The sequence below is a fragment of the Sceloporus occidentalis genome, unplaced genomic scaffold (assembly GCF_023333645.1).
Source record: "Sceloporus occidentalis isolate IW3139 unplaced genomic scaffold, rSceOcc1.0.p SCAF_3, whole genome shotgun sequence".
NCBI lineage: Eukaryota > Metazoa > Chordata > Lepidosauria > Squamata > Phrynosomatidae > Sceloporus > Sceloporus occidentalis.
The window spans coordinates 70,928,974-70,946,361 of record NW_028316983.1 but is presented as its reverse complement, the minus strand read 5'-3'; the positions used below and the strand labels follow the sequence as shown (position 1 = coordinate 70,946,361).

The 17,388-nt window shown below is 46.8% G+C and overlaps 1 protein-coding gene across 1 annotated transcript; it reads right to left on the bottom strand.

Annotated features, from left to right (window-relative positions):
- Positions 1 to 232: 232 nt before the first annotated feature.
- LOC149316176 (glial cell line-derived neurotrophic factor-like) lies at positions 233 to 16,278 on the bottom strand. Its single transcript, XM_089518630.1, has 4 exons — positions 16,087 to 16,278; positions 3,854 to 3,948; positions 2,478 to 2,667; positions 233 to 2,122 (listed from the first exon to the last, which is right to left on the bottom strand). Exons 2-4 carry the CDS (start codon positions 3,941 to 3,943, stop codon positions 1,701 to 1,703), a joined length of 702 nt encoding a protein of 233 aa, XP_089374756.1. The 5' UTR covers positions 3,944 to 3,948; positions 16,087 to 16,278; the 3' UTR covers positions 233 to 1,700.
- Between the last annotated feature and the right edge of the window lie 1,110 nt (positions 16,279 to 17,388).

Sequence of the window (17,388 nt, the reverse complement as noted above, 5' to 3'; positions counted from 1 at the left end):
GCAACACATTCTAGGAATTTCAGAGAAAGGAAAGGCTCACAGAGTCTTTTTCTGCAATATGGAGTAACCTTTCATAATATTTCAATGGATACCCTGACACAGCATTTGACTTGCATTTTGCTGCAAGACCTATGTTTATGAACTAAACTGATATGCATAATAGTCTTTCCTCCCTCCAGCACAGTAATATACACAAAGTCAATTTTGCACTGCCTCAGCAGGCTTTTATTGCTACAGGAAGTTGCTGCTGTACAAAAATAGAGTTTATCCAAATGCAAATAAAGGGTAGAGAATATAAAATCAGGAAAGGAGGAAGAGGAAATGCCTTTGCTTAGGCCAAGTGAGGGGAAAGGACAAGGAGGTGCTGACTGCAGGCTGGGGCATAGCATCAGCATCTGCTTTAAATGTTGCCCCAAGCCCAATTCTCAGCATTATAAATAGGTACCACCAGAAATGAGTGGGGTGCAAACAAATAAATAAATAACTTAAGAGAATAAATAACTTTGTTCAGAAAGTGTCATTTCTAGGATGGATGGGCCCTGCTGGTACCAAGAGATGCCTGGCCTAGGAAATGGCAGGGACTGTTGTTGCTTCCAGAACCAGCCTGAAAAATGTGCAGTGGCCAAACTCCAAGTTGTTGCTGATGTAACAGGGAATGTTGCAAATTCAAATGTTAACACCATCATGGATTTATAGGAGAAGCCCTTTCTCTAGCTGTTGCTGATTTGACTTTGCATTAGAAATACAGACTTCTCCAGCTATGCTTACTGAGCTCCTCCGCATTGCCCAGACTCTATATTCCACCTGCTGCAGGCTTGTTCTCTCCAGGAGAAGCTCCCTAACTAGATAAAAGACTCTAAGCAGGCAGAAAGTCCAGAAACCAGGAAAGTGCGTCATTTGGTTCTCAATCAGTATGCTGGCTATTCTAGCACAGGACTAATGGAAGTAGCAATCACTGAGTCTCCAGAAAACAGAGGAGGTATAGAAGAACAACTGTAGGCTGACCCTGAAACCTCTACTAATGGTTGCAAAACTGGCCTTTATGCGCAACTACGTCTTCTTCTTCACGGAAATAGACCAAGCTGCTAGGGAAAATTGAGGTTGCCGCTATGGAGAAGAAGTGGGGAGAGGATGTGTGTTGCAGCTGATGCAGCTGGGTGACCCTAGTAAGCAGCCTATTTCTTTAAACTGGCTAGAGAAGGACTAGTGATAAGGAGGGGCACTTAAGGAGCTACCCATTAGCACCACAGTTCTTTCTGTTGACATCCCTGCCCACTTATCCTTTGATAAGGTTTGGGCAATTCCAGTCATGTCTCTCTACTGAAAGAGGAGACTCGATGTGTGAGTAAATTCACAACACTGTTGACAGACCGAACGAGATCCACCCAGAGTGAGGCTTGTTGCTGACCTCATTGGCTTGGCTGAGCTTTGTCCCACCATCTTGTTGCAAGCATGAAGACGACACTGTAAAGATGTCCAGCATGTATGCCTGTAAGGCCTAGACCCATTTGAGCCAAGAATGCTCCTCTCCAACTTATTGTTCACGTGCTGCTTCTATTTGGTCTGGCAAGCGACATCACAGTCTGTGTATCTCCTCATCCCAAGAACCGCAGACAGGGAGGGCTCTTGGCAGGCCTGCAATGGGAGCAGGAATACCTGTCACCACAGTGACACCGTGAGCTCTGGGCAGACAACACACCTCAGCCCACACAGCCACACTCTGCTGCCGAGACTTGGCTTACTGTCTTCCAGGCATTGCGCACATCCATGAAGGAAAAGTCCTCATACTTGGTGGGCCGACAGCATGGATGGGAGGAGGGGTGGTCATGAGGCCCAGGCACGATGGCACGTTGCTGCAGCAGGCTACTCAAGGTGAGGTCATAATTTGTGCGGGCTCGATGGCAGGACCCGCTGCAGTACTTGAACTTCACAATCTCATCCGACTCAAAGCCAAGTCCCAAATCCCGCACCTTCACCCTCAGGCTGTGCAGGCGGCAGTTGCGGCTGCGGTTCCCACGCCCAGCCTTCCTGGATCCTTTCCGGACTTTGGTGGCACCCTCTGGAGAACGTTCAGCCCTGAGTAGTTCTGAGGCACTGGACCCTTGTATGGTCATGTTTTCCCCTAAAGGAGATAGAAAAAAGTGAGTCACAAGAGAAGAGAAAGCACAAGCAGACTGCTAGGACCCATGAAACAAGGAAAAGGGATGATCCATGAATTAGGCATATATCTGCTCCCTCAGACCATGTTATCTGCCCCAGAGCCAATGAGCACAAATAAGATAAGAAATGAGATAGCACAGATAAGATATCTGTCCTCCCTTTCAAATTAATAGTTGCCTGGCTCCAGTGACTGGGGTAAATTACAGAAGTGGAGCATCAGACTAGAGAGAAAGTGAACTGGAGACTTGGCCTGAGGATCCCAATAAAAGAAGTGTAGTCTCTCAACCACTTTCTCTGGGGACATGCTAAGTTCCTACCATGCCAGTAGTTCCATGCACCCCAGGATGGGGCTTCCTTGCTGTTTTCCTCCATGAGGGCAGGGCTGGCAGTGTCCATGCTTCCAGGTGTTGCTCCCAATGTCTGATTATGATGCCAGGTCTGGGGGGTTGCCATGACTGCCCCGGCAAAGAGTGACAACAGAGTGAGTGTACCCCACAACCCTGGCTCCTAGAAAAAAGAAAATGGCACATTCTAGTAAGTATGGTCAAAAACAGTGAGACACAGACATTTAGAGGGCCCTTCTAGAAATAAATGAGAGCATAGTAAAGTCATGATGCAAAAACACTAGCATCTCAGGGCCAGTTCACATGCCTTCTCTCATGAGCATCTTCTGTGCTGGAAAGTACATGTCAGTCACATGAACTGTTACATATAAAGATGACAATGGAGTTTGTCCCATCACATGTACAGTGATAAGCAGAACATGGAAATGCTGCTCTTTTTTAGACTACAATTCCTAGAATTCCCAAACCAGCATAGATAGTGGCCACGGCAGCTAGGGGATTCCAGGTGTTGTAGTATTTAAAATTTCTAAGCTCTGGTGAGATGTTACAGCTATATACATATGCAACAAAGTCAACACATCTACGGTAAGTTCATGGTTTTGACCTATACAGCTTTTGACCTAATAACTTGGGTCCAGGTTATTTGAAGGATTGTATCTCCCTTTATGAACTCATTACAGTTCTAATATCATACAGATACGTCTCTCTGTCCCGCTACCCTCTCAAGCTTATTTGGTGGGAACAAAGGAGAGAGTCTTCTCAGTGGTTGCTCCCAGATTTTTGAACTCCCTCCTAAAGATGCCAGGATGGCCTCGCCCCTGATCTCCTTTTTGTAGCAAATAAACACATTTTTGTGCCATCAGGCTTTTTCAAACTTATGATAGTTGGGCTATGCAATTCAGATTTTAAGGTTTGTATACAGACTTTAATATGTTCAATGTTTTTAATTGTTTTTAAATGTTATATTTATTCTTCTTAAACATGTTTGCATTATTTTAAGTTTGTTGTTAGCTGCCTTGAGCCCCTGTATCGGGACTCAAATTTTTTAAGCTCTAAGGCAGGACATACATTAAAAAATAATAAAATAAAACAATCATGTAATCATTGCAATGTGCAAGTAAAATGCCCTGTGCAGTGGATGGCCCTGTGAGAGATGGATCCCAGGAGGGCAGAGGCTGGGCTAACAGTGAGAAGTAAAATGCCAGACCAAAGAAGAGTGATGTAAAAGGAGAGACCCCATTCCATTTTTCATACTTTGGAGGAAGGTGGAATCTTCTCTGAGGCACTCTTGCTGTCCATTGTAGCTAGTGTTCCTGTGTCAAGAAAATTCCCCAGCAAGACTGACTCACCCAGTAATGTACTTGATGGGCAGGCAAACTCCTGTAGGCAGAGGGAGAACTGTCTGATCTGTGTCTTGGCCCCTCCACTCTCCACTCCATCCTATCTGCAACACAAAGACACAGTTCAGGAACTAGAGCTCACTTAGTTGGTAGAGTAGCCTAATTTCTGTTTCAACAGCTTACTAGGGGAATCATCAACTTTGCCCTTCTCTGAACCTCTGAGCATTCCTTCTTTCCTGCTCTGAAATTATCTAGATAAATGAGCCAGTTCAACTAAAGAAAAGCAGCCACTCAAACAGGAATCTCATAGCTTGGTAATATAACTCTTTCGGACAACTCCTAGAATCCCCCAGCCAGCATAGTCAGTGGACATGCTAGCTGGGGGGTCCTGGTGGTTGCAATTAACAAAAAATTACTTTTCAGAGTTCTCTACAAGATAAGGGTGTTTTTCTTTGTTTGCTTTTGGTTTGGTCTGGTCTTTTGGACACAACAGTTTTGCATGTAGGCATCTGGCATGGGCTTTTCACATGATCTCACATGGTGGACTGGTAGTTTTGAATGTACCTGGGACCACTATCTTATTTGGGCTCATTGTCTCAACTGTTTATTTCCTGGAAACTTGCTGCAGACTAGCACTAGTCCATAGACTGCTACTTTGAATAGCAATGTTCTAACAGGTTCCTTGGTATGTGTTTGTAAAAGGAATGAGCTGGCATGTATAGGACACTCCAAGGCTCTGTTCTGTCTCTGGGCATGCTAAGGAACATATTTTTAAAAGCAGTTTCTTGTGTGTCACCTAAGAGCATCAGCATGCACAACGAGAAGCTTTCTTGGAACGAGGGGGGGGGGGGGTTGATGGGATGAAAGAGAATCCCAGGGACAATAGAGCTTCCTGACTAACTCCAACTCTGATAAGATCCAGTTTATGAAATAATAACCCAAAGCAGTTCACACTTAAGTGGTACATACACAAAGTCTCTGGCACATTTGTAAGAGTTTCCATAGCTAAAGAAGAATTAATAATAAGAATGAGTGCTTCTATGTTGGGCCTCTCTGCACTTGTTGTTGTTGTGTACCATCAAGTTGTTTCTGGCTTATGGTGACCTTTGGGCAAACCTATCGTAGGGTTTTCTTGGCAAGATTTGTTCAGAGGTGGGTTGCCTTAGCTTTCCTCTGAGGGTAAGAAAGTGTGACTTCCCCAAGGTCGCACAACTGGTTTCCATGGATGAGTGGGGATTCAAATACTTGTCTCTAGAGTTGGAGTCCAACACTCAAACCACTACACCATGCTCCCTCTCTTTCTGTTTCTCAGTGTGCAGCTACCATGATTTAGATGATCTCAGCAGTTCTCCTTTTCCACAGGACATTTTGTGTCCTTGTGATGAAGTTTTTAAATTGTTGAACTGGAACCACCTGTACTCTGCAAAGTATCTATAACTAGATAGATACCAAAATGCATACCCACCACCTTCAGCTCTTAGCACTCACTTAGTGAGCATTATCAGAGAAATAATATATTCACACATTTTAAAATTTGCAACATATATATCGCACCTTTTGCTCCAATAAACTCAAATTGGCATCCAAGGATTTCCTCCTTCTGATATTATCCTTACAACAACCTTCTAAGGTAGGTCACACTGAGAAAGAGAGTGGCTGACCCACAAGGCCATCCTGTGAATTTTGTGATTTAGGAGTTTATCACATGGGAGGGATTCGGCCAAATCCCATGCAGAAATGGGATTTAAATCCACAAAAACTGGATTGTTTTCAGACACACTGACCATTAATCCAAAATTAACCCACACAGAAAGTGGACAAAATCACTCGCTTTTTATTTTCAGAATTTTCCTGACAGTAAAAAGCGGCTGATTTTGTCCACTTCATGTGCAGGTTAATGTCAGATTAATGCTCAATGCGCCTGATGTGTCTGAAAATGATCCCGCTTTTGCGGGATATTCCAGGAATTTAAATCCAGTCTCTGCGTGGGATTTGGGCACTTAGCCTCCTGTATGATAAACTCCCTTGTGCGGATCTCCCATGTCCCAGCTGAATGCTGTAAACCACATTAAATATTTCTTCTGCATCCCTTCAAGGTGCCTAGGAAAGAGGATCACATTTTTTGAGGAATCGCACTAAGTGAAACTCTACTTGGACTACATTCTGCCCTCATATCACACTCTGATCTGTGGTTTCATGGGACAGTTCCCCAGAGAACAATACAAAGACAAGGCAGTGCTCTGGAGAGGCTGGAAGCAGAGACTCACAGAAGAGACATTAAATCCTATTGATGCCTGATAAAAGTGACCCACACCACTCCAGAGCCTGGGTCATGTCCTAGAACTTGGTCTACTTTTGAACAGATTTGCTTTTGACTTGACAGGATTGATCTCCCTACATCCCACCTTCAGTTTTCAAAAACGTGCATTTTTACGGGTTCCCACAAGATGGCAACACAGAACTAGAAATTTGTTCATTCCTACAGTGACCACACACAAGAGACAGGGAGACTGGAGACCAGTGACCCATCCGAGTGGCTGGGAGAGAGATCCTGATTCTCTAGATTCACAGACGGAGGAATCAAAAGTGATTCAGAGTTACAACAGATGCTTGGAATGCCTTCTTGTTTCCTCTAAGCTACCTGTAAAAATGGTAGGCTTCTTAATGAAACTGAAGGGACTTCAGCTCTAGGATGTCCCTATCTGTCCTAACATCGTCTGCCTGTAGAATAGGAATGGGCAACGTGAGGCCCTAGGGCTGCATGTGGGCCTCAGTGTAATCTCATATAGGCCTCAGTCTAATTTCAGAAGCCAGCTGCAAGTGACTGGTCACGCTGCTGCAGGAGAGATGTTTCTCTTCCCTAGAAGCTCCCTTGGTGAGGAGTGTGTGACAGATAAAAAGCATGTAAATAAAAAGAGAGAAAGGGGATGCACTTCAGTCCCACCCACCACCAACACGAGGACCTCAACAATTGACCCACAAGGGAATATTGCTTTTGGGGGCTGGGGGAGAAGGTGACTTGCTCCTGCAGATAGTTACAGAACAGATAGTTTTTCCCACTTCTTTTCGTTTTTCCAATTGGATCCAGAGTCCCAGGCATATCCCAGGAGATGCGAATGGATGCCAAAATTCAGACTGCTCTTTACTTTCATGATCTGCCAGCCAGGCAGAAAGCACATCAGAGTCCCTAGCCATAGAAAAACTGAGACGCTATTGACGTTTGCTTCCCTATCTGACAAATTAGTACTAAGCAATCACCAATTGGTTGTAAAGCTTTTGGGAATAATCAGCTTTCAGTAACTATTCCGGAAGCTTCAGACAAAGAAATGTTTTACTTTTCCCAAGACCTTTGGTTGGAGCTGCGGCTCCACTGACTTTTACACATACGCCATTTGGCCATAATTAGACTCATGTGTCTCAGTGGAAATTTTGGAGAACCAGGTCCGAATTGGCATCACTACATAAGAGTAGGGAATGCTGCATCAATTCCCAGAAAAAAATCTGAATGCACCATGAGTGAGATCTTTAGAATGGGTTGGTAGACTCCTCAGATGAAACGGGAGAGGAGGGCCGAGTCAGAAGGACCACACTGGTCCTCTGAGGCTCACTGCCAAAGACTTGCACTTACTGTGTGCTTGAAGAACTGGGAAATGGCAGCCTCTCCTGTTGCATTACCCAGCTGTTGTTTCACTTCAGAGCTGAGGGGCTGAGTGTGCATCATTCATCAGTCAGGGAGGGATGTTGAGGACGGGCTTTGTGAGAGCGAAATAGGCAGGCACAGCAGAATGACCTTTTCATCATTTGCTAAACCCACCAAATGGTGAATGGTAAGGAGGAGCATGGTCTTGATCAAAGCAGTTCATGGATCAAGCTGTTTTCAAGAGACTGTAGTTGTGAAGCTATTTTCAAGAGGATGCTGGTATCTCAAGGTATTCTGAGTCCCTCAAGCATACCTCCAGGATGAATGAATACACACTGGGGCAGGAGGAGAGAATTTCCCCCTTAAGGGTGACTTAAACTGTCATCACAAGCTGAAGGGGTAGCTCTAAGGCAGTCTGTTGCAGAGCTCCAGGAATTTGTGCAGGAAGATTCCCCGATGTTTACTTTCCAAAACAGATTGCTGTTGGCAAGAAAGCCTTCCTTGAATCTGGGGACCAGCCTCTACTGCCATCACACTGCAAAGCATCTCTGCACATGCAGCCTCAGAAACACAAGCTAATCTGTGAATTTTGGGAGCTCCTCTCTTGGCCAACCATCTTACTAGTGGAACAGCCCAACATGCCTGTTTTGTTTACAAGGAGCACAGCCTAAAATCCCCACCCTGATGCAGTGAGCAAACTGGCTATTAAGGCAGGATTTGCAACCTGATGCCACTGTTACTCCTGAATAGCACCCCAAACAATGCTTAAGCAGAAGTAATCTGCCAGGGAGCAATGGAGGGGTCACTCCAGAACAGGCACTACTAAGGACGAATGGTTCTGCCTGCTCCAGAAGTGGTGGCAACTGGGAGAGAAATTTGCAGAGCAATCCTAGGCATGTTTATCCAGAAAGAAATCTTGCTGTCTTTAGGGATGCTTATTCCCAGGTAAGAGTGATGCAACAGAACTGCAGCTTCCAAAGTCCCCCAAGCTAGGAGTTTGTCAAGAAGAAGAGAAGGTTAAGAGGAGATGGGATAGCCTTCTTTAAATATTTGAAGGGATTTCATATTGAGGATAGATCAAGCTTGTTTTCTGCTGCTCCAGAGACTAGACATGGAGCAGTGGATGCAAAGGCCAGGAAAATATTCCACTACAACATTAGGAGGAACTTCCTGATGGAAAAAGCTGTCTGACAGTGAAACACTCTTTCCTCGGAGTGTAATGGGTCTCCTTCCTTGGAGGTCTTTAAACAGAGGCTGGATGGCCATCTGTCAGGGATCCTTTGATTGTGAATTCCTGCATGGCAGAATGGGGTCAGACTAGATGGCCTTGGATCTCTTCCGACTCTATGATTCTAAGAACTGTTTGGAATAGGTTCTCCCCCTTTTGAGCCTTGGCAGATCATGTCCTGAGTGCAGGAATAACCAGAGGAAAGGCTTGCCTGGTGAGTCCGCCCTGAAAGCACCATGAAGCTTGGAAGAAATCTGGATGAGAGTCTGGAGATGTGGAGAGGACTTTGGAGCACCTTCCTGGCCTCCGGGGAGAGAGAAGAAGGAAGCCCTGAGCCAGGACTGTGGGGAGCCCTTTCCACACAGGACCTGTCTCCCCTCTTCAGTTGCCACCTCTCTCCATTATTCTCTCCTTGTTGTTGCTGCTGTTAAGTGCCTTCAACTCCTTCCTCTCACGTATGGTGACCCTCGCTGGGTTTTCTTGCCAAGTTCCATCCAAGGGGCTTTGCCCTGGCCATCCTCCGAGGCTGAGAGAGTGTGACTTTGTCCAAGTGGGTCTCCATGGCTGAGCAGAGACTCCAGTCTCCTAGTCCAATGCTGAAACCACTATACCACTATAATACCATGCACTTGAGGGAGCAGACTGGAGTCTAGGGAAGCTCCTGCTGCCAACTTCATTCTTTCAGTCAGTCTCAACTTGGCTATGGAATTCTGGGAGTTGGAGTTTGTTGTTGCCCACAACAAACTCCAACTCCCAGAATTCCATAGCAAAGAGCCAGAGAAAGAGTTAAAGCGGGGCCAAAGCGGGTTATATCTCCAGTGTGGCTGCAGTCTACTTCCTCCGCTGCCTTCGCCCAGGGTTTCCCTTTGCCCCAAGAGAGAGCCACTCACCGCCCGCTGCTCTTTCTCCTCCGCGGGGCCCATGCTGCGGCTCCTCCGAGGAGGAGGAGGAGGAGGAGGAGGAGGAGGCTCCCGGGCGGGAAGCGGCTCCCTCTGCCCTCCGGGGACCGGGCATCGCTTTGGCCCCGGAGGAGAAGGGAGGAGGCGGCGCCCGGGCTCCGGAGAGGGCTGCAGTCAGTGCCTCTCCTGCTGCCGATGCTGATGCTGCTGCTGCTGCTTCTTCTGGTTCCCTGAGGGAGGACCTCCTGGGACTGGCTCCTGGACGGAGGAGGAGGAGGAGGAGGAGGAGGAGGGATGGAGGGATGCGGGCCCCTGGGCAGCCCTCCCTGGCCATGGCTAGCCATGCTCCCTAGCCGGGGTTCTGGGGCCCCCTCCCTGGCAGTGCCAGCCCAGGCTGCCTCTCGGGGCCCAGCAGAAAGGAGGAGCCGCTCTCCCTGGCAGCAAGGGGGAAAAAGCCCATGCTTCCTGGCGGCGCTGTCCTGGGAAAGGAGGGCGCCCGGCCTCCGGGGCTTACCTTGCGGGGGCTGCTGGCCTGGGGCTGGGCCGGAGGGCTTCCCCGGGGCCCCAGGAGGGCTGGCTGGCTGGCTCCTTCCCCGCCGGAGGGAGCCCGGCGGGGCCTCAGGGCAGCCTCCCCGGGGCGGGAAGAGGGCAGGGGGCCGGCCGCCAGCGCCTCCTCCTCCTCCGCAGCCATCGCCTCCGGAGCCCCGCCAGCCAGACCCGCTCCCTCCTCCCCCAGGAGGAGCCCGGCCCAGGCGGCTCTGACCCCCGCAGGCCCCAGAAGCAGAGAGCCAGGAGCAGAAGCCCAGGCAGCACCCTCAGGGCCCCAGGGCCCTCCGCCGGCATCTCAGCCCCTCTTCCTGCCCCCTCAGGGCCCGTGGGTCTGTCTCTGTGGGGGTCGCCCGAAGGGGCTTCCAGCCATGGCTGCTCAAAGCCAGCCTGTTTGCATGTCAATGCTGGAAGAGATGGAGGGCGAAGGGGCTGAGGCTCAGGAGAAAGAGGCCCCAAGGTTAGAAAGAAAAGACTCGAACAGTCTTGTCTTTGAAAACATCACATCCTTACCATTTATGAAACTAGTCCTATGTAAATGCATTTAGGTTCTGTGAACAATATTGTGCTTGTAAGGTCTGGTTTTAATTTTGCCAGGAGAACCAAAGACACAACTTGACCATGAGGTTCAGTGATAGATGGGAATTACGATGCAAGAGTAACATTAGTACAAAAAGCATGACTAAGGATCCTGAATGGAGCGCTTCAGGCGGAGGCCAATGGGGCAGCTGAGACCATCAGCTCCTTCCCCGGGTGACACTGACCCCAGTGAGGCCATTGGGACCAGCGTGGCCCTGGCAGCCCTGCTCAGCATCATCTGCTGCTGCTGCTGAGGGCCTTCAAGACTTCTGGCAACCAACCAAACCATTTTCAACGTAACAGGGCATTTTTCTTGAAAACAGGACACAACGGACATTTATATTCAAATGACAGGATGGTCTGAAAATATGAAGAAAAAATGGTTCTGTCCCAATTAAAATGGTTCGTATGGTTAGCTTAGATAACATCCAAAAACCCCAAAGAGAGATTCCTTTATTGGACCAACCCAAATGCATATGGTAGATGTTGCAGCCTTTTGAAGCACCAGGGGCTTCTTCCTCAGGCCAAGGGGTTCAAAAGGATACTAGAGAGGAAGAGGTCAGTGCAGCTTGTGCATTTGGGTTGGCCCAATAACAGTATCCCTGTTTGGCAGATTTTGGATGGGACTGTTTTTTGGTAGATGGCCAACATGGCTATCCCTGGATATGTTCACTGGAAGCCATGAGAGCTGTGGGAAGAGCCCTGGGAGATGAAACGGGGGGCTCCCAAGGCATTGGGGCAGAGTGACCAGACCTCCTCCTTTTCCAAGACCTTCTTTCCAGGAGGAGTTCCAAAATGTCCTCCCTTTGGAGCATAACTTAAGTAGTCTTTGTTTACATTTCTAGGACTGCTTTAGGCTTTTTCTTTGGTAATGTCCTCCATTTTTCTGGAAGGTCCCACCTCTTGCGGTGCCTTGTCCTCCTTTCTGGGTGCATCAGGGTGACCAGATGTCCCAATGGCAAAGGAGGACAGAGGCATAGTGAAATGGAGGACGTTCAAAAACAACGTAGGGCATGGCCAAAGAAAAGTTAATCTTAACTTTGTATGTTTTAAATTTTATATTTGTAATTTTTATATTTTTACGATTTTAATTGTACAGTTTTACCTGTTGTGTTTTATGTATGTTAGTCACCTTGGGTCTCACTTTGGGAGAAAGGCAGGATAATAAACAAACAAACAAACAAATAAATAAATAAATAAATAAATCACTGATATAAATATCAATTCAGGCTTCTTAGTCATGCTAAACAGACCATGTATAAGAAATGGAAAAAGGGGGAAATCACAAAAAAGGAATTCAAAGAAATAGCAGGCATGTGTAGGGGTAAAGTCAGAAAAGCTAAAGCGCAGAATCAACTCAGGCTTGCTAGAGAGGTTAAGAACAATAAAAAGGGCTTTTTTGGATATGTCCGCAGCAAGAGGAAGAAGAAGGAAACGGTAGGGCCACTGCGTAGAGAAGATGGCAAAATGCTAACAGGAGATAGAGAAAAGGCAGAATTACTCAACACCTTTTTTGCTACAGTCTTCTCAGAAAAGGCAAAGGGTGCTCAACCTGAGAAAAATGGAGCAGAGGACAGAATAGGGGAATTTCAGCACAGAATAAGTAAAGAGATAGTAGAGGAACACCTTGTTAATCTAAATGAATTTAAGTCTCCGGGACCAGATGAACTCCATCCAAGGGTATTAAAAGAACTGGCAAAAGTAATATCGGAGCCATTGGCAATAATCTTTGAAAACTCCTGGAGAACAGGAGAGATCCCAGCAGACTGGCGAAGGGCAAACGTTGTCCCCATCTTCAAAAAGGGGGAAAAAGAGAATCCCAACAATTATCGTCCAGTTAGTCTGACATCAATACCAGGAAAGATTCTGGAGCAGATCATTAAACAGAGAGTCTGTGAACATCTAGAAGGCAATGCCATAATCACAAAAAGTCAACATGGGTTTCAGAGAAACAAGTCATGCCAGACAAACCTAATCTCTTTCTTTGATAAAATTACCAGCTTGGTAGATGAAGGGAATGCTGTGGATATAGTATATCTTGATTTCAGTAAGGCCTTTGACAAGGTTTCCCATGACATACTTGCAAACAAGCTTGTAAAATGTGGGCTAGACAAAGGAACTGTTACATGGATCTGTAATTGGTTGACCGGCCGAACCCAAAGGGTGCTCAACAATGGCTCCTTTTCATCCTGGCGAGAAGTGACCAGTGGGGTCCCACAGGGCTCTGTCCTGGGCCCAGTGCTATTCAACATCTTTATCAATGACCTGGATGACAGAATTGGGAGCATACTTATCAAATTTGCAGATGACACCAAATTAGGGGGAATAGCTAATACCCCAGAGGACAGGATCAAGATTCAAAATGACCTGAATAGACTAAAAAGCTGGGCCAAAGCTAACAAAATGAAATTCAACACGGAGAAATGTAAGGTATTGCACTTAGGGCGGAAAAATAAAATGCACAGATATAGGATTGAGGACACCTGTCTGAATGAAACTACGTGTGAAAGAGATCTAGGAGTCCAAGTAGACCACAAGTTGAACATGAGTCAACAGTGCAATGCGGCAGCTAAAAAGGCCAATGCAATTTTAGGCTGCATAAATAAAAGTATAGTGTCTAGATCAAGAGAAGTAATAGTGCCACTGTATTCTGCTTTGGTCAGGCCCCACTTGGAATATTGTGTCCAGTTCTGGGCACCACAATTCAAAAAGGACATTGAGAAACTGAAGCGTGTCCAAAGGAGGGCGACTAAAATGGTGAAAGTTCTGGAAACCTTGCCCTATGAGGAACGACTCAGGGAGCTGGGGATGTTTAGCCTGGAGAAGAGAAGGTTAAGAGGTGATGTGATAGCCCTGTTTAAATATTTGAAAGGATGTCATATTGAGGAGGGAGCAAGCTTGTTTTCTGCTGCTCCAGAGAACAGGACCCGGAACAATGGATGCAAGCTCCAGGAAAAGAGATTCCACCTCAACATTAGGAGGAACTACTGACAGTAAGGGCTGTTCGACAGTGGAACACACTTCCTTGGAGTATAGTGGAGTCTCCTTCCTTGGAGGTCTTTAAGCAGAGGCTGGATGGCCATCTGTTGGGAATGCTTTGATTTGGATTTCCTGCATGGCAGGAGGTTGGACTGGATGGCCCGTGCGGTCTCTTCCAACTATGATTCTATGATTCTATGCTCCAAATGGAGGACATTTTGGAATGCCACCTGGACAGAAGGTTGAAATATAGGAGAGGTCCTGGGAAAGCGGGGGGGGGGGGGGTCCTCTGGTCACCTTGCAGAACGACTCCTCTTGGCGGACCTGCCTCCTCTTTCTGGGAGGAATGATCTCATCCCAGGGAAAATTTAAAATTTTAACAACTTAAAAATCTGGGGGCTCTCCTTTTCTCTCCCACCAAACCTCATCCCACTCACACTTCAGCATTTAAAGGAATGCAGGAGAACACCACACGCCGTTTCTGACAAAAGGCAGATGTTTGGGGAACAGTGGTATCACGCTCCCTTAGGGTGGGTTTCGTCAGTGATGGTGCTCTGATCACCAATATTGATTGCGACACTGCTATGTTTTGTTTTGATAGCCAGTTTGTCTTCTGGGGTCCTCTCCTCTTGTACAGTATAGCATTATGATTCATTCTACTTTAAATGTCATGGCAATGTCCTATAGATTCCTTGGGACTATAGTTTGGTGAGGAACTGAAGCTCTCTGGATGAGAATTTTAAGCACCCCTCCCAAAATTGCAAATTCCAGGATTCCACAGAATGTTGCCATGACAGTAAAAGCAGAATCATAGTGCTACAGTTATGCAGTGTGAAAGGGCCCCTGATGGTCATTTGTTTGATGACAAGACTCTCAGTACATCTGCTGGGGTTTGGTTTCAAGACCCCCCCCCCCACCCGATACCAAAATCAGGGAATGCTCAATCTCATTATATACGATGCCATAGTAAAATGGTGTCCCTTGAACTGTAAGAGCAGAGTCCATGGAGGGCCAACTGTATTTAGTTAGGCTGGTATTCTGAACACAATCCCTGTATTGAGTTCTACTCAAAGCCTAATCAGCCTGGAAGAACTTGCCAGAGTGTAACACTCAGCTGGCATAGTCCCTGTGAACCAAGGATTACGCAGCATTGCAATGAGTTGGCTGAGTAGGGTTTCATGGAGGAAGAGGGTATTGATGAAGAGGAATAATAGAAAATAGTAACACCTCTTGAGCCTGGGATTATGTCCCCCCCCCCCCCCAGCCACATCCATATCCACAGAACGGGAACAGGCATGGTAGACTAGAGACTCCAGGTGGCACTCCTAATTTTAGGGCATCTTCTCTAGGGCTGTTCCACTGAAGTACTGGGAGGAAGAAGTCATGCAGAGTAAACCATTCACATGTGCCTGCTGCCTGGCTGGTGCAGAACTGGAAATTGCTTTCCTCATTTCCTTACTCTGGGCATCTTTATTCACCCAACGATGCCCAAGCCTCCCAAGGCTATTGCACCATGACAGCAACTAGTCAGCCGCCTTCGCTGATGGACCTTCCTATGGTGCTGGTGCCTGAACAGTGGATCACAGACTCAGTCTTGACCCAGTAGACTGTAGTATGATAGGCTCTGTCCACTTCCACTCTTGCCTGGTAAAAGTGATTCCAGTTCCTAGTTCCAAGTCCTTGGGGATGCAGGTGTTTAGAGATGGGGCTGCTAAGACATTGGGAGTGTCAGAGCACTGTGGTTTGCTGAACAGAAGCCAGACCACTTTGCAAAAAAAGGACATTATTATTTCTTCAGGGACCCCAGGCAATCATACTGAGTATACTCAATTCCCATCCATGTCATCAGAAGGAAGCAATGTAGCTGTGGCACTGAGATTTTCCTTTTCCTTTAGTTGTCTGCACCCTCTCCTTACAGTTTTAAAAAGTCAGCTCACTCATCCATTTAGGTCAATGCTGACTTCACTAAGGATGGTCAAGTTTGGCTGATCTAGGAATCAATTTTGACTTCCTCTCCAGAAGGCACTGAGGCCACTCCTTCACTGAAAAAGTGGTGCAAGGGTGTGTACAACATCTGGTACCCACCCCAGTCTACACTGACTGGCAGCAACATTCTGAATTCAAGCAGAATCTTTCCCAGATGCCAGGGAATGAACCTGGGGCACTTTGAACATGAAGTAGGTGCCCTCCCATTGATCCAGAGCCCTTTCTTCCTGGATTAGAGCTGCAAGAACAATTGCCACTGGAATTCCCCACCTGCCCCATGAACCTCCCTCCCCACATTCAAGGGATCATGGATTAACTAACGCCCACATAGCTGCTGGGGGGATGCCATACTAATCACCTTGTGGGCACCTGTCCCAGTTCTTACCTCCAGCCCTCTGTCCCACTGGGCTTCTCCCAACTGCCGGAGAGAGGCTGCTGTGGGTCAGCAGGACCCCCCTTGGACCACGGTGGGGTGGCTTTCCCCACCCGGAGGTCTTGCAAGGGAATGCATCCCAGTGTCTTTCAGTTTCCCCACAACCAGGCAGCTGTCAAGGGCACCCGTGTGCATCCACTTCTGATATCCCCTCCCCTTGTCGGCCTGCTGCTGCCGCTGCTGGACATAAGCCCCTTTGCTTGGTTTCTTGCTGGCTGTGCTTGCCCTCAGCTGCTCTCTCTTGCCTCTAATTAGCTCTTCCAATGGAGTGAGCCAAGTGGGGTGCTGCTCTTGGCACAGGATCTGAACTGGCATCACTTGACACATTGCCAACTCAATCTCCTTGGGCTTATACAAGAATTCTTTGCTCTGGAGAGGAACTGGACACTCATTAGTGATTTCCAGTCCTAGACTCCTGCAAATGGGCCTGGGGATATGCCTGCCCACCCACCCCTCCACCCTGGGCCTGCTATATATAGGGCAAGCATTATTTACTCTTAGCTACATAGGATCTTACCCCTGAGCACATTCCCTTAAACCCATTAGGATTATCCTGTATGACAGCTCCATTTCGTTAAAAGTGTAGCCACTCCTCCCTTGCTTACACTTGCCATGAAGAGATCTTAAGGCTTATAGCTGCAAGTAAACCACTAACTAAAACAGTCCACTTCACAGCCATGTCTGTGAGATTGTGCTTTAAAGAACTGGCATTAAGACTCATGCTGAATTTTAGTAGCTAAACGTAGTCTCAGTCTTATAGAGGATCTGGAGTCTTCACTCAACTGTGTTGGTTTTGAGTGAGAAGGGTTGAGTTCTTGCTTCCCCTGCACCAGAACTAGGCATAGTTCTTTCTATGTGCAACTGGAAAGTTAAAACTAAGGACCAAGGCATCCTTATTTTGCCATTTGCATAGCAGAGAAACAGCTAAATTCATTTCATAGCTTTCCAGTTACAAGCTCAGCTTGTCCCTGTAGTTTAATTTAGAAGAATGTTTATTGTTTTGTTTATATGTCACAATATAATTTATTGCATATTTACTCAAAAGTAAATCCTACTCATTTTACTTTTATTTTTTGACTCTTCCCCTCCCTAAACTGTTTCCATTCAAATTAGCCTTTAAAAAAAAAGAAAGAAAGAAATATTTTAAAACTGGTGCAAGTGTTTGCTTGTTTTCATTTTCCATTCACACTGTCTTTCCTTTTGTGCCATGCCTTTTAGAATATGAACCTGCACACAGGACCATCTGCATACTAC